Raw genomic sequence first — 15,819 nt, 5'->3', positions numbered from 1 at the left:
CCTGCAAGGCATCTTAGCTCGGCGACATAACTCGCTACTTCCTGGCCTTCAGACCTTTTGGAGGTGTAGAACTGGTAGCTCGCCATCAGAATGCTTTCCTTCGGGTTCAAATGCTCTCGGACCAGCGTGCACACATCCTCGTATGATTTCTCCGTGGGTTTCGCTGGAGTGAGCAGATTCTTCATGAGGCCATACGTTGGTGCCCCACAAACGGTGAGGAGGATCACCCTTCATTTGGCAGTGCTCTCTTCCCCATCTAGCTCGTTGGCCACGAAGTATTGGTCAAGTCGCTCCACAAATGTTTCCCAATCATCTCCCTCCGAGAATTTCTCCAGGATGCCCACTGTTCTCTGCATCTTTGGGTTCGCTATCTGTATCTCGTCGCCAGTTGTTGTGTATGGACAAACAGTCAGACTGAACACTGTGAGCTCAAAGTAAAGTGTGACCGTAGTCTTTTATTGCCGGTCTCCAGAGTGCCTTTCCAACCAGTGAAGCCTCCTTAAATACCTGTGCTCGCAAGGGATTATGGGATCCCTTGGGACTCCAGGGTATGAGCCCTCTGGTGACTGTACAGAGTAAATACAATTCCACATATATACCAACCTTCCCTCTGATTCTTTTGCCAATTATCTTAAATCTGTGTCCTCTGATTACTGCCCTTCTGCTACTGGACACACTTTCTCCTTATCTACTCTATCAAAGCCATCTTAATTTTAGACATCATTATTACATTTCCTCTTAACCATCTCTAAGGAGAACAATCCCAGCGTCTCTAGTCTTTCCACTTAAATGAAGTCCATCATCCCTGGTATCATTCTCATAAATCACTTCTGCACCTTCTCCAAAGCCTTGACATCCTTCCTAAAGTGTGTTGCACAGAACTGGATACAATACTCCAACTAAGGACTAACCAGTGATTTATAAAGGTTTAGCATAACTTCTTTGATTTTTTACTCTTATGGCTCTATTTTGAAATTATATCCCCTATACCTAAGATTAGGTCAGGAATATATATCAAAATGAGCAGTGGTCCAAATACTGACCCCATAGCTCCATTATCGTGTGCAAGTCCAATGGTTTAAAAGTACATTTTAGAAAGAATTACCTGTTCCAGACAGCTGACGGGAACCTCCGCCTTAGTTCTCCAAGAGGGAAGAGAAACGCAAAATCAAGCACTACACTTCCCTTAGAGCACTACAGGGAGTGAGGGTGAGGTATCAGCAGAGTGCTGAGCAATGTTCAGTGCAGCGCTGCCATCTGTACAGGCTCCTTCCCTCGCTTAAAGGGAAGGGCCAGTGTTAGCTTGAGTCAATCGTCATCCTATCTCTGTGGGGACATGGGACCTGTACTGGCATACAACGGCCCCAAGCACTGGGGGCTGGGCTGACGAATCATGGGGTCCAAAAAAAGCAAAATACACGCCACTGGGGAGATTACTAAATGTTGCCATACCTGACCACCACTGCCTTTAAATAGCCCTTCCCAAGTGGTCAGCCGAGTTGACAATGCCTTCTGTAGCTGCCGTTGTTGACACCCAGTGATGCTACAGGGGGCTGGAGCGAATACTGCATCCGGAGTGGGAACTGGGATGCTGCGCACTGGATGACGTCACGATCTCCGGAGCGCAAGAGAGTGAGGCGGTTAGTGTTAGCGCCAGTGCAAAACCATCAGGGAAGTTTGCGGGAGCGGTGATTTCGCCATGCCCAGTTGGTAACCCCATAGCACCCCGTTATCGCCCTCCGCAGGCGCTAACGGGAGGTGCAAATCAGGCCAATTTCTCCCCCATGAATGTGTTTTAAACAAAAATACTAAGATTATGAAATTACTCTATTTCGTGTCGCCTGCATATGAAATTCCTCTATGCCGTGACCCCTGGTACATTGATGTGCACCATCTGAGGCTGACTGAACAGTTGGACAAACTGCAACCAGGCCTCTGTCAATGCCACTAAGAAGAATACATGGACCGCTCTTACTCTGAATTCTCCGGTCTTCCCCTGGGAATAGAGCTGAGGTTTGGAGCTCATTTGCATAGGGACTAAAGGGGGCTCTACTGGTGCACTAACGGGGAGCAAAAGTGTTTTCGTCTGAGGAGAGGGGATTGGGGAAGGGTGCGTAACTAGCTCCAGCAAAATTGCGTGGGAGTTAGTGGAGTTAGTGGAGTCCCCGTTGTTAGCGCCCTGGGCCGCTGTGCCTCCGCCGATTATCGCCATGCACAGCAACCCCTTTATGCCCCGTGGTGGCCTATTTTTGCCCCGCGGCAGAAATTGGGCAGCACTCCGTGTGGCTGCTACTGGTGATGTCAGCGCATATCTCGCAGGTTGTGAACTGGGCCGCACTCAGCACGTGGGGCGAAACTGAAAGGGGAGGTGCATGTTGCCGTGCGTTGTCTTTTTTTTGCAGAAATCTGGACCCTTCTCTGCCGATTTCGTGGGGTCTGTGCCTCGATTGTGCAGCCCGGCACTCCGTTTCGGTGCCAGGCTACGGCCAATGCATCCCGCATCCCCGGTGGCCCCGTGGAGGCCCATCAAGAGTCGTGTAGAGCTCGCAGCATCCCTCCCCTTTAACAGAATGGGAGGGCCTGTGGAACGTGTCAGTATTGTGCAGAGAGGGCACATAGCACTCCGACGTTCACCCGGGTCGTGCACCTGAGCCCGCCCAGAGAGGAAGTGGAGCACCCTCCTGCGGCGATACACAATTTCGGCCCAAAATCTGCATCCCAATTGTTGTTACACTGCTTATTGGTGCCTCAGCAGATTGTATTACCATGAATAAACTGAATGTTAAAAATTTATGCTTAGTGTTACATTGTCCAATGTATGAAAAGATTACATTTATTAGAAACCAGCAACTTACCGACATGGTGCATTTTATCAGATGAGGATAATAAAAGATCAATGACCAAACTATAACCAATTTCCTTGGCCATCCTTTTTCGTTGTGTCAATGTCTGTCCTGCTAGTGCCCAAATTGCTGTTGCTGCTTGCTCTCTGATCTCTATTTCAAAAACCTGAAGCAACAATTGCAGAGTAACAGTGGTTGTGTCATCTTGAATGCTGCACATCTAAAGATTTCAAAGCATTTCACAAAATTCTGGCATTAAATATACCAATCTGCCACAAAGTACTTTGCTAACTTATTAATCAGTTCAAACCTTGCTATATATAGTAATAAGATTGTATATATTCATTCTGGGGATATGGGAGTCAAAAGCAAGGGCAGCTTTTATTACCCATCCCTAGTTTCCCTTGAAAAGGTGGTGGTGAACCTTCTTCTTGAACCACTGCAGTCCTTGTGATGAAGGTACTTCCACAATGCTGTTAGGTAGGAAGTTCCTACCATCATCAATGCCTTTGTTACCTCTAGACTTGACTATTCCACATCTCCTGCCTGGCCTCTAATCTTCCACCCTCCATAAACTTGACCTCATCCAAAACCCTGCTGCCCGTATCCTAACTCGCATCAAGTCCCGTTCACCCATCACCCCTGAGTTTGCTGACCTACATTGGTTCCCGGTCCAGCAACACCTCAATTTTATAATTGTCATCCTTGTTTTCAAATCCCGCCATGGCCCAATCCCTCCCTATCTTTGTAACCTCCTCCAGCGCTACAATCCTCCGAGATCTCTGTGTTCCTCCAATTCTGGCCTCTTGCACATCGCCGATTTTAATCACTCCACCATTGGGAGGACGTGCTTTCAGCTGCTTAAGCTTTTGGCTTCCCTTCCTAAACCTCTCCGCCTCTGTACTTCTCTCTTATTCTTTAAGATGATCCTCAAAACCTACCTCTTTGGCCAAGTTTTTGGTCATCTGTCCTAATATCTCCTTTCGTGGCTCGATGTAAAATTTTGTTTGATAACACTCTTGTGAAGTGCCTTAGGGCATTTTACTACATTGCAGTGTCAGCCGTGGCTCAGTGGGTAACACACTTACCTCTGAGTCAGAAGGTTGTGGATTCAAGACCCACTCCAGAGATTTGAGTACAAAAATCTAGGCTGACACTCCAGTGCAGTGTGGAGGGATTGCTGCACTGTTGGAGGTGCCGTCTTTCGGATGCGATGTTAAACCGAGGCCCTGTCTGCTCTTTCAGGTGGATATAAAAGATCCCATGGCAGGATTTTAAGAAAAGTAGGGGAGTTATCCCTGGTGTCCTGGCCAAGATTTATCCCTCAATCAACATCACTAAAAATAGTTTACCTGGTCATTATCACATTGCTGTTTGTGGGAGCTTGCTGTGCGTAGATTGGCTACCACATTGCAAGAGTGACTGCACTGCAAAAGTACTGCCTTGGCTGTAACGTGCTTTGAGATGTCCGATGGTCATGACTCTATATAATGCAAATCTTTCTTTCTACCTATTAAACATGATGTATAAATGCAAGTTGTTGTTTTTCCAGGGTTTTGACCCAGAAACCATGCAGGAACGACAATATATGTTGAAGTCAGGATGGTGTGTGGCTTAGAGTAAAACCTGAAGGTGATGATGTTACCTTGGCCTTCTAGGTAGTGGATGTCGTTAGTTTGGGAGTTGCTGTAATACATCCTGCAGATAGTGCACACTTCACAGTAGTGGAGGGTGGGATGTTTAAGGTGTTGGAAAAAATCATAGAATTATACAATGGTTATAGTACAGAAGGAGGCCATTCTGCCCGTCGAGCCCATACCAGCTCTGTGCAAGAGCACTTCAGCTAATCTCTATCCCCGTCGCCTTGCAAATTCTTTTCCTTCAGGTACTTATCCAATTCCCTTTTGAGAGCCACAATTGAGTTTGCCTCCATCACCCTTTCAGGCAGTGGATTCCAGATCCTAACTGTTATGTATGCAATACCCTGTAACCAGCATTCAACCGCCACCAGAGGGCGCATCTGTTGGAATCCCAATGGATCCCAGCATCCCTTGGGAGCACTGTATATAAGCAGGCCTTCCATGCTGCGCTGGCACTTTGGAGTCAGAATAAAGAGACTAAGGTCACACTTACTCAAGTCTACACTACTAAGTCACGTTGCTTTATTTGAGACATAGCAACTGGCGACGAGTAATAGATAATGAACCATCACAAGAAAATGCAAAGAACTGTTGGTATTCTGGAGAAATTCTCAGAAGATGATGATTGGGAAGTCTTCGTGGAGTGACTTGGCCAATACTTCGTGGCCAACGAGTTGGAAGTGAATGAGAATGCTGTCAAATGAAGAGCGATCCTCCTCACCGTCTGCGGGGCAACAACCTATGGCCTCATGAAGAATCTTCTTGCTCCGGTGAAGCCAACAACCAAATTGTATGAAGAACTGTGTACGCTGCTCCGGGAGCACTTAAATCAGAAGGAGAGCGTTCTGATGGCAAGGTATCGATTTTATACATGTCAACGGTCTGAAGGCCAGGAAGTGGCGAGCTACATCGCCGAACTAAGGTGCCTTGCAGGACATTGCGAATTCGATGGATTCCTGGAGCAAAAGTTAAGAAACTTTTTGTGCTTGGCACTGGCCATGAGGTTATCCTTCACAAACTATTGACTGTTGAAACACTGAACCTAAGCAAAGCCATAACGATAGCATAGGCATTCATGTCCACCAGCGATAACATTAAACAAATTTTGCAGCATAAAGATGCATCGGCAAGTACTGTACACAAAGTAACGTCGTTTTCAGGCAGGAATGTATATGGCAGAATGTACACACCTGCAGCTGCACGATCTCAGATGACCCATCAATCATGAATGCGAGGCAATTAACACCTTGTTGGTGCTGCGGAGGTGATCATCGAGCCCAGCAATGCCGCTTCAAACACTATGCGTGCAAAGCCTGTGGAACAATGGGACACCTCCAGCGAATGTGCAGACGAGCTGCAAACCCTGCAAACCACCACATTGCAGAGGAAGACCGATCCATGGCGGATCAAACTGAACTAGAGACTCGAACCGAGGAGGCAGAAGTGTACAGGGTACACACCTTCTCCACAAAATGTCCACCGATCATGTTAAAAGTTGAACTGAATGGAATTCCAGTATCCATGGAATTGAGAATGGGTGCAAGTCAGTCTATCATGAGCAAAAAGGCCTTTGAGAGGCTGTGCTGCAACAAGGCACAAAGGCCCAAGTTGAGCCCTATTCATACCAAGCTGAGAACTTACACTAAAGAGCTGATCCCTGTAATTGGCAGTGCAGCAGTAAAAGTCTCCTATGATGGAGAAGTGCACGAACTATCACTATGGATTGTACCAGGAGATGGCCCCACACTGTTCGGCAGAAGCTGGCTGGGAAAAATCCGCTAGAACTGGAACGACATCCGAGCACTTTCGTCCGTCGACAGGCTGCAACGAGAGGGCATTGTGGTGCCGGTTGAGTTCAACGAGTGGGCCAGTCCGATTGTTCCGGTTCTCAAGGGCGATGGTATGGTCAGAATTTGTGGGACTATAAAGTAACGATTAACTGTTTTTCGCTGCAGGACCAGTACCTGCTACCCAAGGCAGATGACGTATTTGCGACACTGGCAGGTGGGAAGACGTTCACCAAGTTGGACCTGACCTCAGCCTACATGATGCAGGAGTTGGCGGAATCTTTGAAAGGCCTCATCTGCATCAACACACACAAAGATCTGTTCATCTACAGTAGATGCCCGTTTGGGATTCGATCAGCCGCAGCTATTTTTCAAAGGAACATTGAGAGTCTGCTAAAGTCGGTTCCGTGCACCGTGGTTTTCCAAGACGACATATTGATCACAGGTCGGGACACCATCGAATACTTGCAGAACCTGGAAGAGGTTCTAAGTTAGCTAGATCGTAGGGGATTCAGGTTGAAATGCTCGAAGTATGTTTTCCTGGTGCCAGAAGTCGAGTTCTTAGGGAGAAGAATCGCGGCAGACGGCATCAGACCCACCGACGCCAAGACGGAGGCCATCAAGAACGCGCCGAGATCACAGAATGTGAAGGAGCTGCGGTCGTTCCTGGGACTCCTCAATTATTTTGGTAATTTACTACCCGGATTAAGCACCTTGCTAGAACCCCTGCGCACATTGCTATGCAAGGGAGATGATTGGGTATGGGGGAAATCACAAGTGACTGCTTTTGAGAAAGCCAGAAATCTGTTATGTTCCAACAAACTGCTTGTTCTGTATGACCCATGTAAACGTTTAGTGCTAGCTTGCGATACATCTTTATACGGGATCGGGTGTGTGTTACAACAAGCAAACGAATCGGGAACATTGCAACCGGTCGCTTATGCGTCCAGGAGTTTGTCCAAGGCCGAAAGGGCCTACAGCATGATTGAAAAAGAAGCTCTGACATGCGTTTATGGGGTTAAAAAAAAAGCACCAGTATCTGTTTGGGCTTAAGTTCGAGTTAAAAACTGATCATAAGCCGCTCATATCACTATTCTCAGAGAGCAAAGGTATCAATACCAATGCCTCTGCTCGCATCCAAAATTGGGTGCTGACGCTGTCTGCATATAACTATGTAATTTGCCACAGGCCAGGCACAGAGACCTGCGCTGATGCTTTCAGTCGGCTACCATTGCCCACCACTGGGGTGAAAATGGCACAGCCTGCAGACTTGCTCTTGGTGATGAATGCATTTGAAAACGAAAAGTCACCCATTACGGCCCGCCAGATCAGCACCTGGAACAGCCAGGATCCTTTACTGTCCTTGGTAAAAAATCGTGTCCTCCATGGGAGCTGGTCCAGCATTCCGGCGGAGATGCATGAAGAGTTCAAGCCTTTGCAGCGGCGCAAAGACGAAATGTCCATACAGGCGAACTGTCTTTTGTGGGGTAATCGCGTGGTTTTGCCTAAGAAAGGCAGGGAAATGTTCATACGCTACCTACACAGTACCCACCCAGACATAGTAATGATGAAAGCTATAGCCAGATCCCATGTGTGCTGGCCCGGCATCAACTCAGATTTGGAGTCTTGCGTGCGCCAATGCAACACTTGCTCTCAACTGAGCAATGCACCCAGGGAGGCACCGCTAAGTTTGTGGTCAGGGCCCTCCAAACCGTGGTCTAGGATCCACGTTGACTTTGCTGGCCCGTTTGTAGGCAAAATGTTTCTGGTTGCTGTGGATGCTTATTCAAAATGGATTGAGTGTGTAATAATGTCTGCAAGCCCGTCCACTGCCACCATTGAAAGCCTACGAGCCATGTTTGCCATGCACGGCCTGCCTGATGTCCTTGTCAGTGACAATGAGCCGTGCTTCACCAGCACTGAATTCAAAAAATTCATGACCCGCAATGGGATCAAGCACATCACATCTGCCCCGTTCAAGCCCGCATCTAACGGCCAGGCAGAACGGACAGTCCAAACCATCAAACCATCAAGCAAAGCTTGAAATGTGGGTCGGAAGGCTCCTTGCAGACCTGCCTGTCCCGAGTCCTGCTCAGCTATCGCACAAGACCCCACTCGCTCAATGCGGTGGCTTCCCCCTGCCGAACTGCTCATGAAAAGGGCACTCCAAACAAGGCTCTCTCTAGTACACCTTGATCTCCATGATCATGTCGAGGGCAGGCGGCATCAACAAAGCATGGACCATGATCGTGCAAATTTGCAACCCTGTATTTGTACTCAACTATGGACATGGTCCCAAATGGCTCGCTGGCACTGTCATAGCCAAAGAAGGGAGTAGGGTATTTGAGGTCAAACTTTCAAATGGACTAACTTGCAGAAAGCATTTGGACCAAACCAAACTGTGATTCACAGACAGCCACGAGCAACCTGAAGAGGACACCACCAACTTCGACCCTCCGATACACACACAAGTGGCAACCGACATCACGGTTGATCACAAAGCTGAACTCATCATCCCCAGCAGCCCAGCAAGGTCAGCTGTGCAGCCGCCCAGCAAAGGCCCAACCAACTCATTTGCACCTGTGTTTGTACTGAGACGATCAACTAGGGAACGGAAAGCCCCAGATCGTCTCACCATGTAAATAACTGTACTATTGACTTTGTGGGGGAGTGATGTTATGTATGCAACACCCTATAACCAGCATTCTACCGCTACCAGAGGGCACATCTTTTGGCATCGCAAGGGATCCCAGCATCCCTTGGGAGCACTGTACATAAGCAGGCCTCGCATGTTGTGCTGGCACTCTGGAGTCAGAATAAAGAGACTAAGGTCACACTTACTCACGTCTACAGTACTCACTCACGTTGCTTTATTTGAGACATAAAACTAACCACACACTGCATAACATTTTTTCCCTCATGTTGCCTTTGGTTCTTTTGTCAATCATCTTAAATCTGTGTCCTCTGGTTCTCGACTCTTCAGCCATTGGGAACAGTTTCTCTCTATCTACTCTGTCTAGACCCCTCATGATTTTGAATACCTCTATCAAATCTCCTTTCAACCTTCTTTGGTGTGACGAGAACAACCCCAGCTTCTCCAGTCTATCCACGTAACTGAAGACGCTCATTTCTGTAATCATTCTTGTAAATCTTTTCTGCATCCAGTATAAGGCCATCACATCCTTCCTAAAGTGCGGTGCCCAGAATTTGAAACAATACTCCAGTTGAAGCTGAACCAGTGTTTTATGAAGGTTCATCATAACTTCCACGCTTTCTATGCCTCTATTTACGAAGCCCAGGATCACGTATGCTTTTTTAATCACTTTCTCAACCTGCCCTGCCACTTTCAACGATTTGTGCACATATATCCCGAGGTCTCTCTGTTCATGCACTCCCTTTAGGATTGTATCCTTTAGTTTATATTGCCGCTCCTCATTCTTCCTATCAAAATGTATCACGTTGCACTTTTCTGCATTAAATTTCATCCAGCCATTTCACCAGCCTGACTATCTATGTCTTCTTGAAGTCTATCACTATTCTCCTCACTATTCACTATACTTCCAAGTTTTGTGTGATCTACAAATTTTGAAATTGAGCCCTGTACTCCCAAGTCTAAGGGCTCAATTTTCCCCAATGTTGTTTTTTGGAGTATTTGAAGAGTTACGCATGTTTTTTTTCCGCCTTGACTACTCCAATAAAATAACTTGAAAGTTTTCCCGTTCTAATTTTTGAAATTGGCACCGCGCAGCCTGTCCTTTAGCTTCGGGGGCGGGGGGGGGAGGGGGCACGGTGGAGCCTAATGTCTGCGCCGAAAAAAGGATGGTCCCCCCCTTTCTGTGCATGCTATGGACGCACATGTCCAGTACACCTCCCGGTCTTCAGTCAGTCATTTTTAAAGAGCCAGTTGTGTGCGAGAACTTTAATTCTCAGTGGAAAAAATTGGAGCTGCAATATGCAATGTGGTTCAAGGACCAAGAATTTCTCACAAGAGGAAGTGGATTCACTGGTTACTGTAATTGCGGCCAGATGGCATGAGCTGGATACCAGCAGAGGTCACATAAAAGTTTCACCAAAAGAAATGAAGAAACACTGGAACCAACTTGCACAAGATTACTGTGCAATGGTGACCACCCCGAAGTCCGGAGGCCAGTGCCAAAAGAAGTGGCAGGACCTTGGTCAAAGTAGTTAATGTAAGTCATATTTTCATTTATTCACTTGAATTGTATATCCCACCCAACAGAAAGACACCCTCTCTAAAAAGTTATATTTTCATCTTTGTAGGGGAAGGTGACACACAGCAAAAGAAAGAGAGAGAACTCGAACAAGGGGAGGCCCGGCAAATCTGCAGCCAATGACACCCTTGGAAGACATGGTCGATGCTTTGATGGGTCCTGCCTGGAGAAAAGCAACGACCACTGCACAAGCTGGGCCCACACTCGAGGCAGAGGGTAAGACCTGCAAATTCTGGCTTTGTTAAAAGTTAAGTACTGCGTGGGCTGGCCATGCTTCGGTTCATGGGGATGTCTCTGTCAGCTATGCTTCGGTTGATGCAATGTGCTATCATTCATCGCTGTTCTTCAAAAGAGCCTGCTGCCTGCGCTGTGTGAGCCTACTCATGCCACCCACCCTGCCCCCTCCTCTGCTGTTAACCATTTGTCTGTTCTGTTATATTTTTCAGAACTTGAGGCCAACCCTGACGAGGCTGAAGCTGATGCAGAAGATTCAGACGCGAACGAGCCTGACAAGGAGAACATCTTCCAATCCCAGCTTCCAGACAAAGACATGGGGGTGAGGGGGAGGTGGACGGGGAGGATGAAGCCCCCCACTGTTGTACTCATGCTGGAGAAGGTGCTGCTGCTGTCCATTGAGGTGCCAGCCCCTTTCCTCAGTGGTACGAATGTTGGGACATTCCATGGTTTCATACAGTGTGAGGCTGCCGGTTCCAGTGGGGTGCAGTGAGGCACATCCAGGGCCCCACCGTCTGAAGCTGCGAGTCCCAGTGGGATGTTACGAGCCACATCCAGGGTGAGGAGGGGAAGGAGAGCTCGACTGCACTCTCCTGAGGTGCAGGATGTGACAGATGTGGTTCAGATGATGGCAATGAGTGGGGAGCATTGACCTTATGCGATCACTCCTGGACATCATCAGTGGGGCGGGTGATGAGGTATCAGGACTGTTAGGAGAAGTAACAACACTCTCACGAGAAATGGGAACACTGTCGGTGAACATGAGGGAGGGAATGTTGCAGGTAGTTGAGACGCTGTCGGTGCACATAAGAGAGGGAATGTTGGAGGTAACTGCTGCAATAAGGGAACACGCCCAGACCCCACGGCCATTGACGGAATCAACTGCCACTCTCACTCCAATCCCTAGACCAACCTCTGAAGAGGCCCAAGCCGGGCCTTCCACATTACCGCCTGCCCACACCCCATCAAGCATTACCTGAGATGCTCGAAAGAATAAGCTTGGTACCAACCCAAGAAATGCTACGCCACCGCCTGCGGGCAGGGCTGGAGTCACCAAGCCCAAGCGCAGTGAGCGGCCTTAGAATAAGGTGGAGGAGAGATGGGTGCAGTCTTTCTTTGTTGCTGCTGCTGCTGCTGCTGTTGTTGTTGTTGTTGTTGTTGTTATTATTGTTGTTACCATTGTAACTGTTCCCAAATTAACAGCTTTTTGTAAGTGATGTAAATTTACAAGTTTAAAAGTTTGTAAGTGATCTTAACATTTGTAAGTGATCTTAAATTTGTAATTGATCTTAACTGAATACTTTAAAGTTAAGTGCAAACAAATGTTAAACTTTTGAATAAAATATATTTTAAATTATAATTGAATCATTTACATTATTTGTTCCCTTATTAACACAACTTTTTGAACTAAAGAAGAATCGTTTTCATTATTTGTTCCATTAACACAACACAACATTATAGAACAGTAAATATGGTCCTTTTGGAATAGTGGCCGCTTAGCCTTCAGGCAGCAAAGCGTTCACGGATGAGCTGCTGGTTCAAGGCTTGAGCAATTGTTAAAGGGGCACGACGGCCCACCCTCCTCCACCGTCGTGCTCCGCATTCAGGAAGCATGGACTCATTCTCCTCCTCCTCCTCCTCATCATCATCTACATCTTCCTCCTCATCATCAGCCATTCTCACCTCAGATGGCTAAGTTGTGCAGCATACAGCAGACAACAGTGAATTGACCAACAATCTCAGGGGAGTATTGCAAGTAGCCTCCGGAATGGTCCAGGCATCGGAAATGCTGCTTCAGGATGCCAATGGTCCTCTCTATTATGCTGCACATCATAATGTGCAACATGTTGTATTCCCGGTCAGTTTCCGTCCAGGTTACGCATAGGGATGACGTGAGCCAGGTGGCAAGGCTGTATCCTTTGTCCCCCAGCAGCCAGCTCTGCCAATCTGGCTGCTGCTGAATCATGGCTTATATAGCGCTGTCGTGTTGGATAAACGCATCATGGGTGCTCCCAGGGTATCTTGCATTAACTGCCATGATGCGATACATGTCATCACAGAAGCCTTTGCTGTTCCTGTACATTTCGGAATCCTCCAAAAGGTGCTCGCAAGGTGATGTGGTTACAATCAATGCAGCCCTGTACCTTTGGGAAGCCAACAATCCTGAAGAAGCCTACAGTCTTGTCACGCATTGCCTGAGTGCTCATGGGAACCATTATGTAGTCATTCCTCCCGGCATATAGTGCAGCAGTCACCTGCCGAATGCAGATATGTGTTGCATGTTGAGAAATGGCGCACACATCCTCAGTTGTGGCCTGGAATGATCCAGATCATAAAATGAAAGTGCAGCTGTAACCTTTACTTCAACTGACAAAGCAGTCCTCCTGACGCTTCTAGGGTGCAGGTCTCACAGATCTCACAGATCTCAGTTACAACTTCTTTGCGGAAATGCAGCCTTCTCACACAGTCTGCATCACTCAGATGCAGGTATGAACACCTGTCTCGAAATAACCAATGTGGGCAAAGCCTCCTGCCCATCATCCTACGCGCTCTGAGGTTCCTCAGGTGATGATGTCTAATCAATCTTCTCCTCCGTATTGCCCCCATAATTTAATTGTAGCTTTGCAAGAAGTTCAAAACAGTAGGACAAAGCACTCACATCTTCTTTCTTCTCTCCCCAAGATGGACTCCTTAGCACGGACCACACCCTGGTCTGTGCATGTGCAATAGGCTTGCTTAGAACAGGAAGCTAGGCATTCAATGAAGAGACTAAGTCTAATGCAATTGTTTAATTTTTGATGTTTTTCAAAGTACCACTCCACCACCGAATGTCTCCTCACTGGGCTCGAGAGTCAGCCGGCAGAATCACTCCCTCACCCGGACACAGGGGTTCGGCTTCCACCACCCACCCCAGGCTTCTTTTAAAGCTGCTATATAGCATAAGGGTTCTCATCCCTTATATAAGTGGCTGGCAGTTCAGTTTGGCTTCAACCCCACCTCACCACTCCCCGGCCTTCTTTTGAAGCCGAGCCCCAAGCCTCTGTGTCTGGGTGAAGGAACTATTCTGCTGGCCGATGCTCTGACCCGCGAGCCAAATGAGGAAACGTTCGGTGGTGGCATGGTACTTTGAAAAAAATCTAAAATTAAAAAATTGCATTAGACTTCCATTTTCTCCCTTTTGACTTGCAAAAATTAAGCTTCATGATGCATATTCTTTGCCTTCTTGACTCCCTCCAAACCTTCGCCTAAAAACAATGGCGTCTTTCTGCACGATTTTTTAATGTGCGCTACTTTTTCTTTAAGTACCCAGAAGGTTTTTTGGGAGTGGTCATATACGCTGTCCTAGGAAAAATGTAAGTTGACCAAACTTGCTTAAATGTGAAAAACTGGTGCAGACATCAGGTTACATTATGATGCAAAAAAATCCTAACCAAAAAGAATCGTTCCTAACTGAGTTACGCTGGCACAGAAACTTTGGGGAAACTTGAAGATTTTGATTTACTCCAAAAAAAACGGCACTCACCAAAAAAAGGGCGCAGATAACTGGGGAAAATTGAACCCTATGTTATTAATATATATAAAAAAAAACAGTGGTCCTAGTACCTATCCCTGAGGAACACCATTGAATACCTACCTTCAGTCCGAAAAACAACCGTTTACCACTACTCTCTGTTTCTTGTTACTTAGTCAATTTTGTATTCATGCTGCTACTGTCCCTTTTATTCCATGGGCTTCAAGTTTGCTGGCAAGTCTATTATGTGGCAATTTATCAAAAGCCTTTTGGAAGTCCATATGCATCACATCAACCGCATTGCCATCATCAACTCTCCCTGTTATCTCATCAAAAACCTCAATCAAGTTAGTTAAACACGATTTGCCTTTACTAAATCCATCCTGGCTTTCCTTAATTAATCTACACTTGTCCAAGTGATTGTTAGCTTCGTTCCTGATTATCGTTTCCAAAAGCTTCCCCACTTCCGAGGTTGAACTGATTGGCCTGTAGATGCTGGGTCTATCCTTTTTGAACAAGGGTGTAAGATTTGCAATTCTCCAGTCCTCTGACATCATTCCGTATCTAAGGAGCATTGGAAGATTACGGCGAGTACTTCTGAGATTTCCTCCATAACCTCCGTCAGCTGTGGCTCAGTGGGTAACACTCTCACCTCTGGGTCAGAAGGTTGTGGGTTCATCTCCCACTCCAGGGACTTGAGCACAAAAAATATAAGCTGACACTCCAGTGCAGTACTGAGGGTGTGCAGCACTGTCAGTAGGTGCCGTCTTTCGGATGAGACATTAAACCAAGGTCTGCTCTCCCAAGTGGACATAAAAGATCCCATGGCACTATTTTGAAGAAGAGCAGGGGAGTTATCCCCAGTGTCCTGGCCAATATTTATCCCTCAATCAACAAAACTTAAAACAGATTATCTGATCAATATCACATTGCTGTTTGTGGGAACTTGATTGTGTGCAAATTGGCTGCTGCGTTTCCCACATTACAACAGTGACTACATTCCAAAAGTACTAATTGGTTGTAAAGAGCTTTGAGATGCCCAGTGGTCGTGAAAGGTGCTATATAAATGCAAGCCTTTCTTTTCTTTCTTTCAGCATCCTAGGATGCATCCCATCTGGTCCTGGTGACTTATCAACTTTAAGTTCAGACAGCCTTTCTACTACTTCCTCTTTATCAATTTTTATCTCATCCAGTATCTTGACTACTTCCTCTTACACTATGACTTTGGCAGCATCTTCCTCCTTGGTGAAGACAGATGCAAAGTACTCATTTAATGCCTCAGCCATGCCCTCTGCCTCCATGCGTAGGCCTCCTTTTTGGTCCCTAATCAGTCCCACCCATTTATTATTTATATGCCTAGAGAAGACTTCTGAATTCCTTTTTATGTTAGCTGTCAATCTATTCTCATAATCTCTCTTTGCCCCTCTTATTTTCTTTTTCACTTCCCCTTTGAACTTTCTATATTCAGCCTGAAACTCACTTGTGTTCTCAACGTGACATTTGTCATACGCGTTCTTCACCTTAAAGAAAGACTTGCATTTATATAGCGCCTTTTACGACCACCAAATGTGT

At 46.7% G+C, this 15,819-nt stretch overlaps 1 protein-coding gene across 1 annotated transcript in view; it reads right to left on the bottom strand.

Moving 5' to 3' along the window:
- ankar (ankyrin and armadillo repeat containing) overlaps nucleotides 1–15,819 on the bottom strand; it is a 408,780-nt gene that overhangs the window by 158,808 nt on the left and 234,153 nt on the right. Inside the window, exon 17 of the mRNA XM_070873696.1 lies at nucleotides 2,856–3,009. Within this exon, the coding sequence (XP_070729797.1) occupies nucleotides 2,856–3,009 (154 nt within the window). The remainder of the gene's footprint in view (nucleotides 1–2,855; nucleotides 3,010–15,819) is intronic.

Source organism: Pristiophorus japonicus, chromosome 3 (genome assembly GCF_044704955.1).
Source record: "Pristiophorus japonicus isolate sPriJap1 chromosome 3, sPriJap1.hap1, whole genome shotgun sequence".
Taxonomy (NCBI): Eukaryota; Metazoa; Chordata; class Chondrichthyes; family Pristiophoridae; genus Pristiophorus; species Pristiophorus japonicus.
The sequence above is the reverse complement of the archived record's forward strand: the minus strand, read 5'-3'. Positions and strand labels throughout refer to the sequence as shown.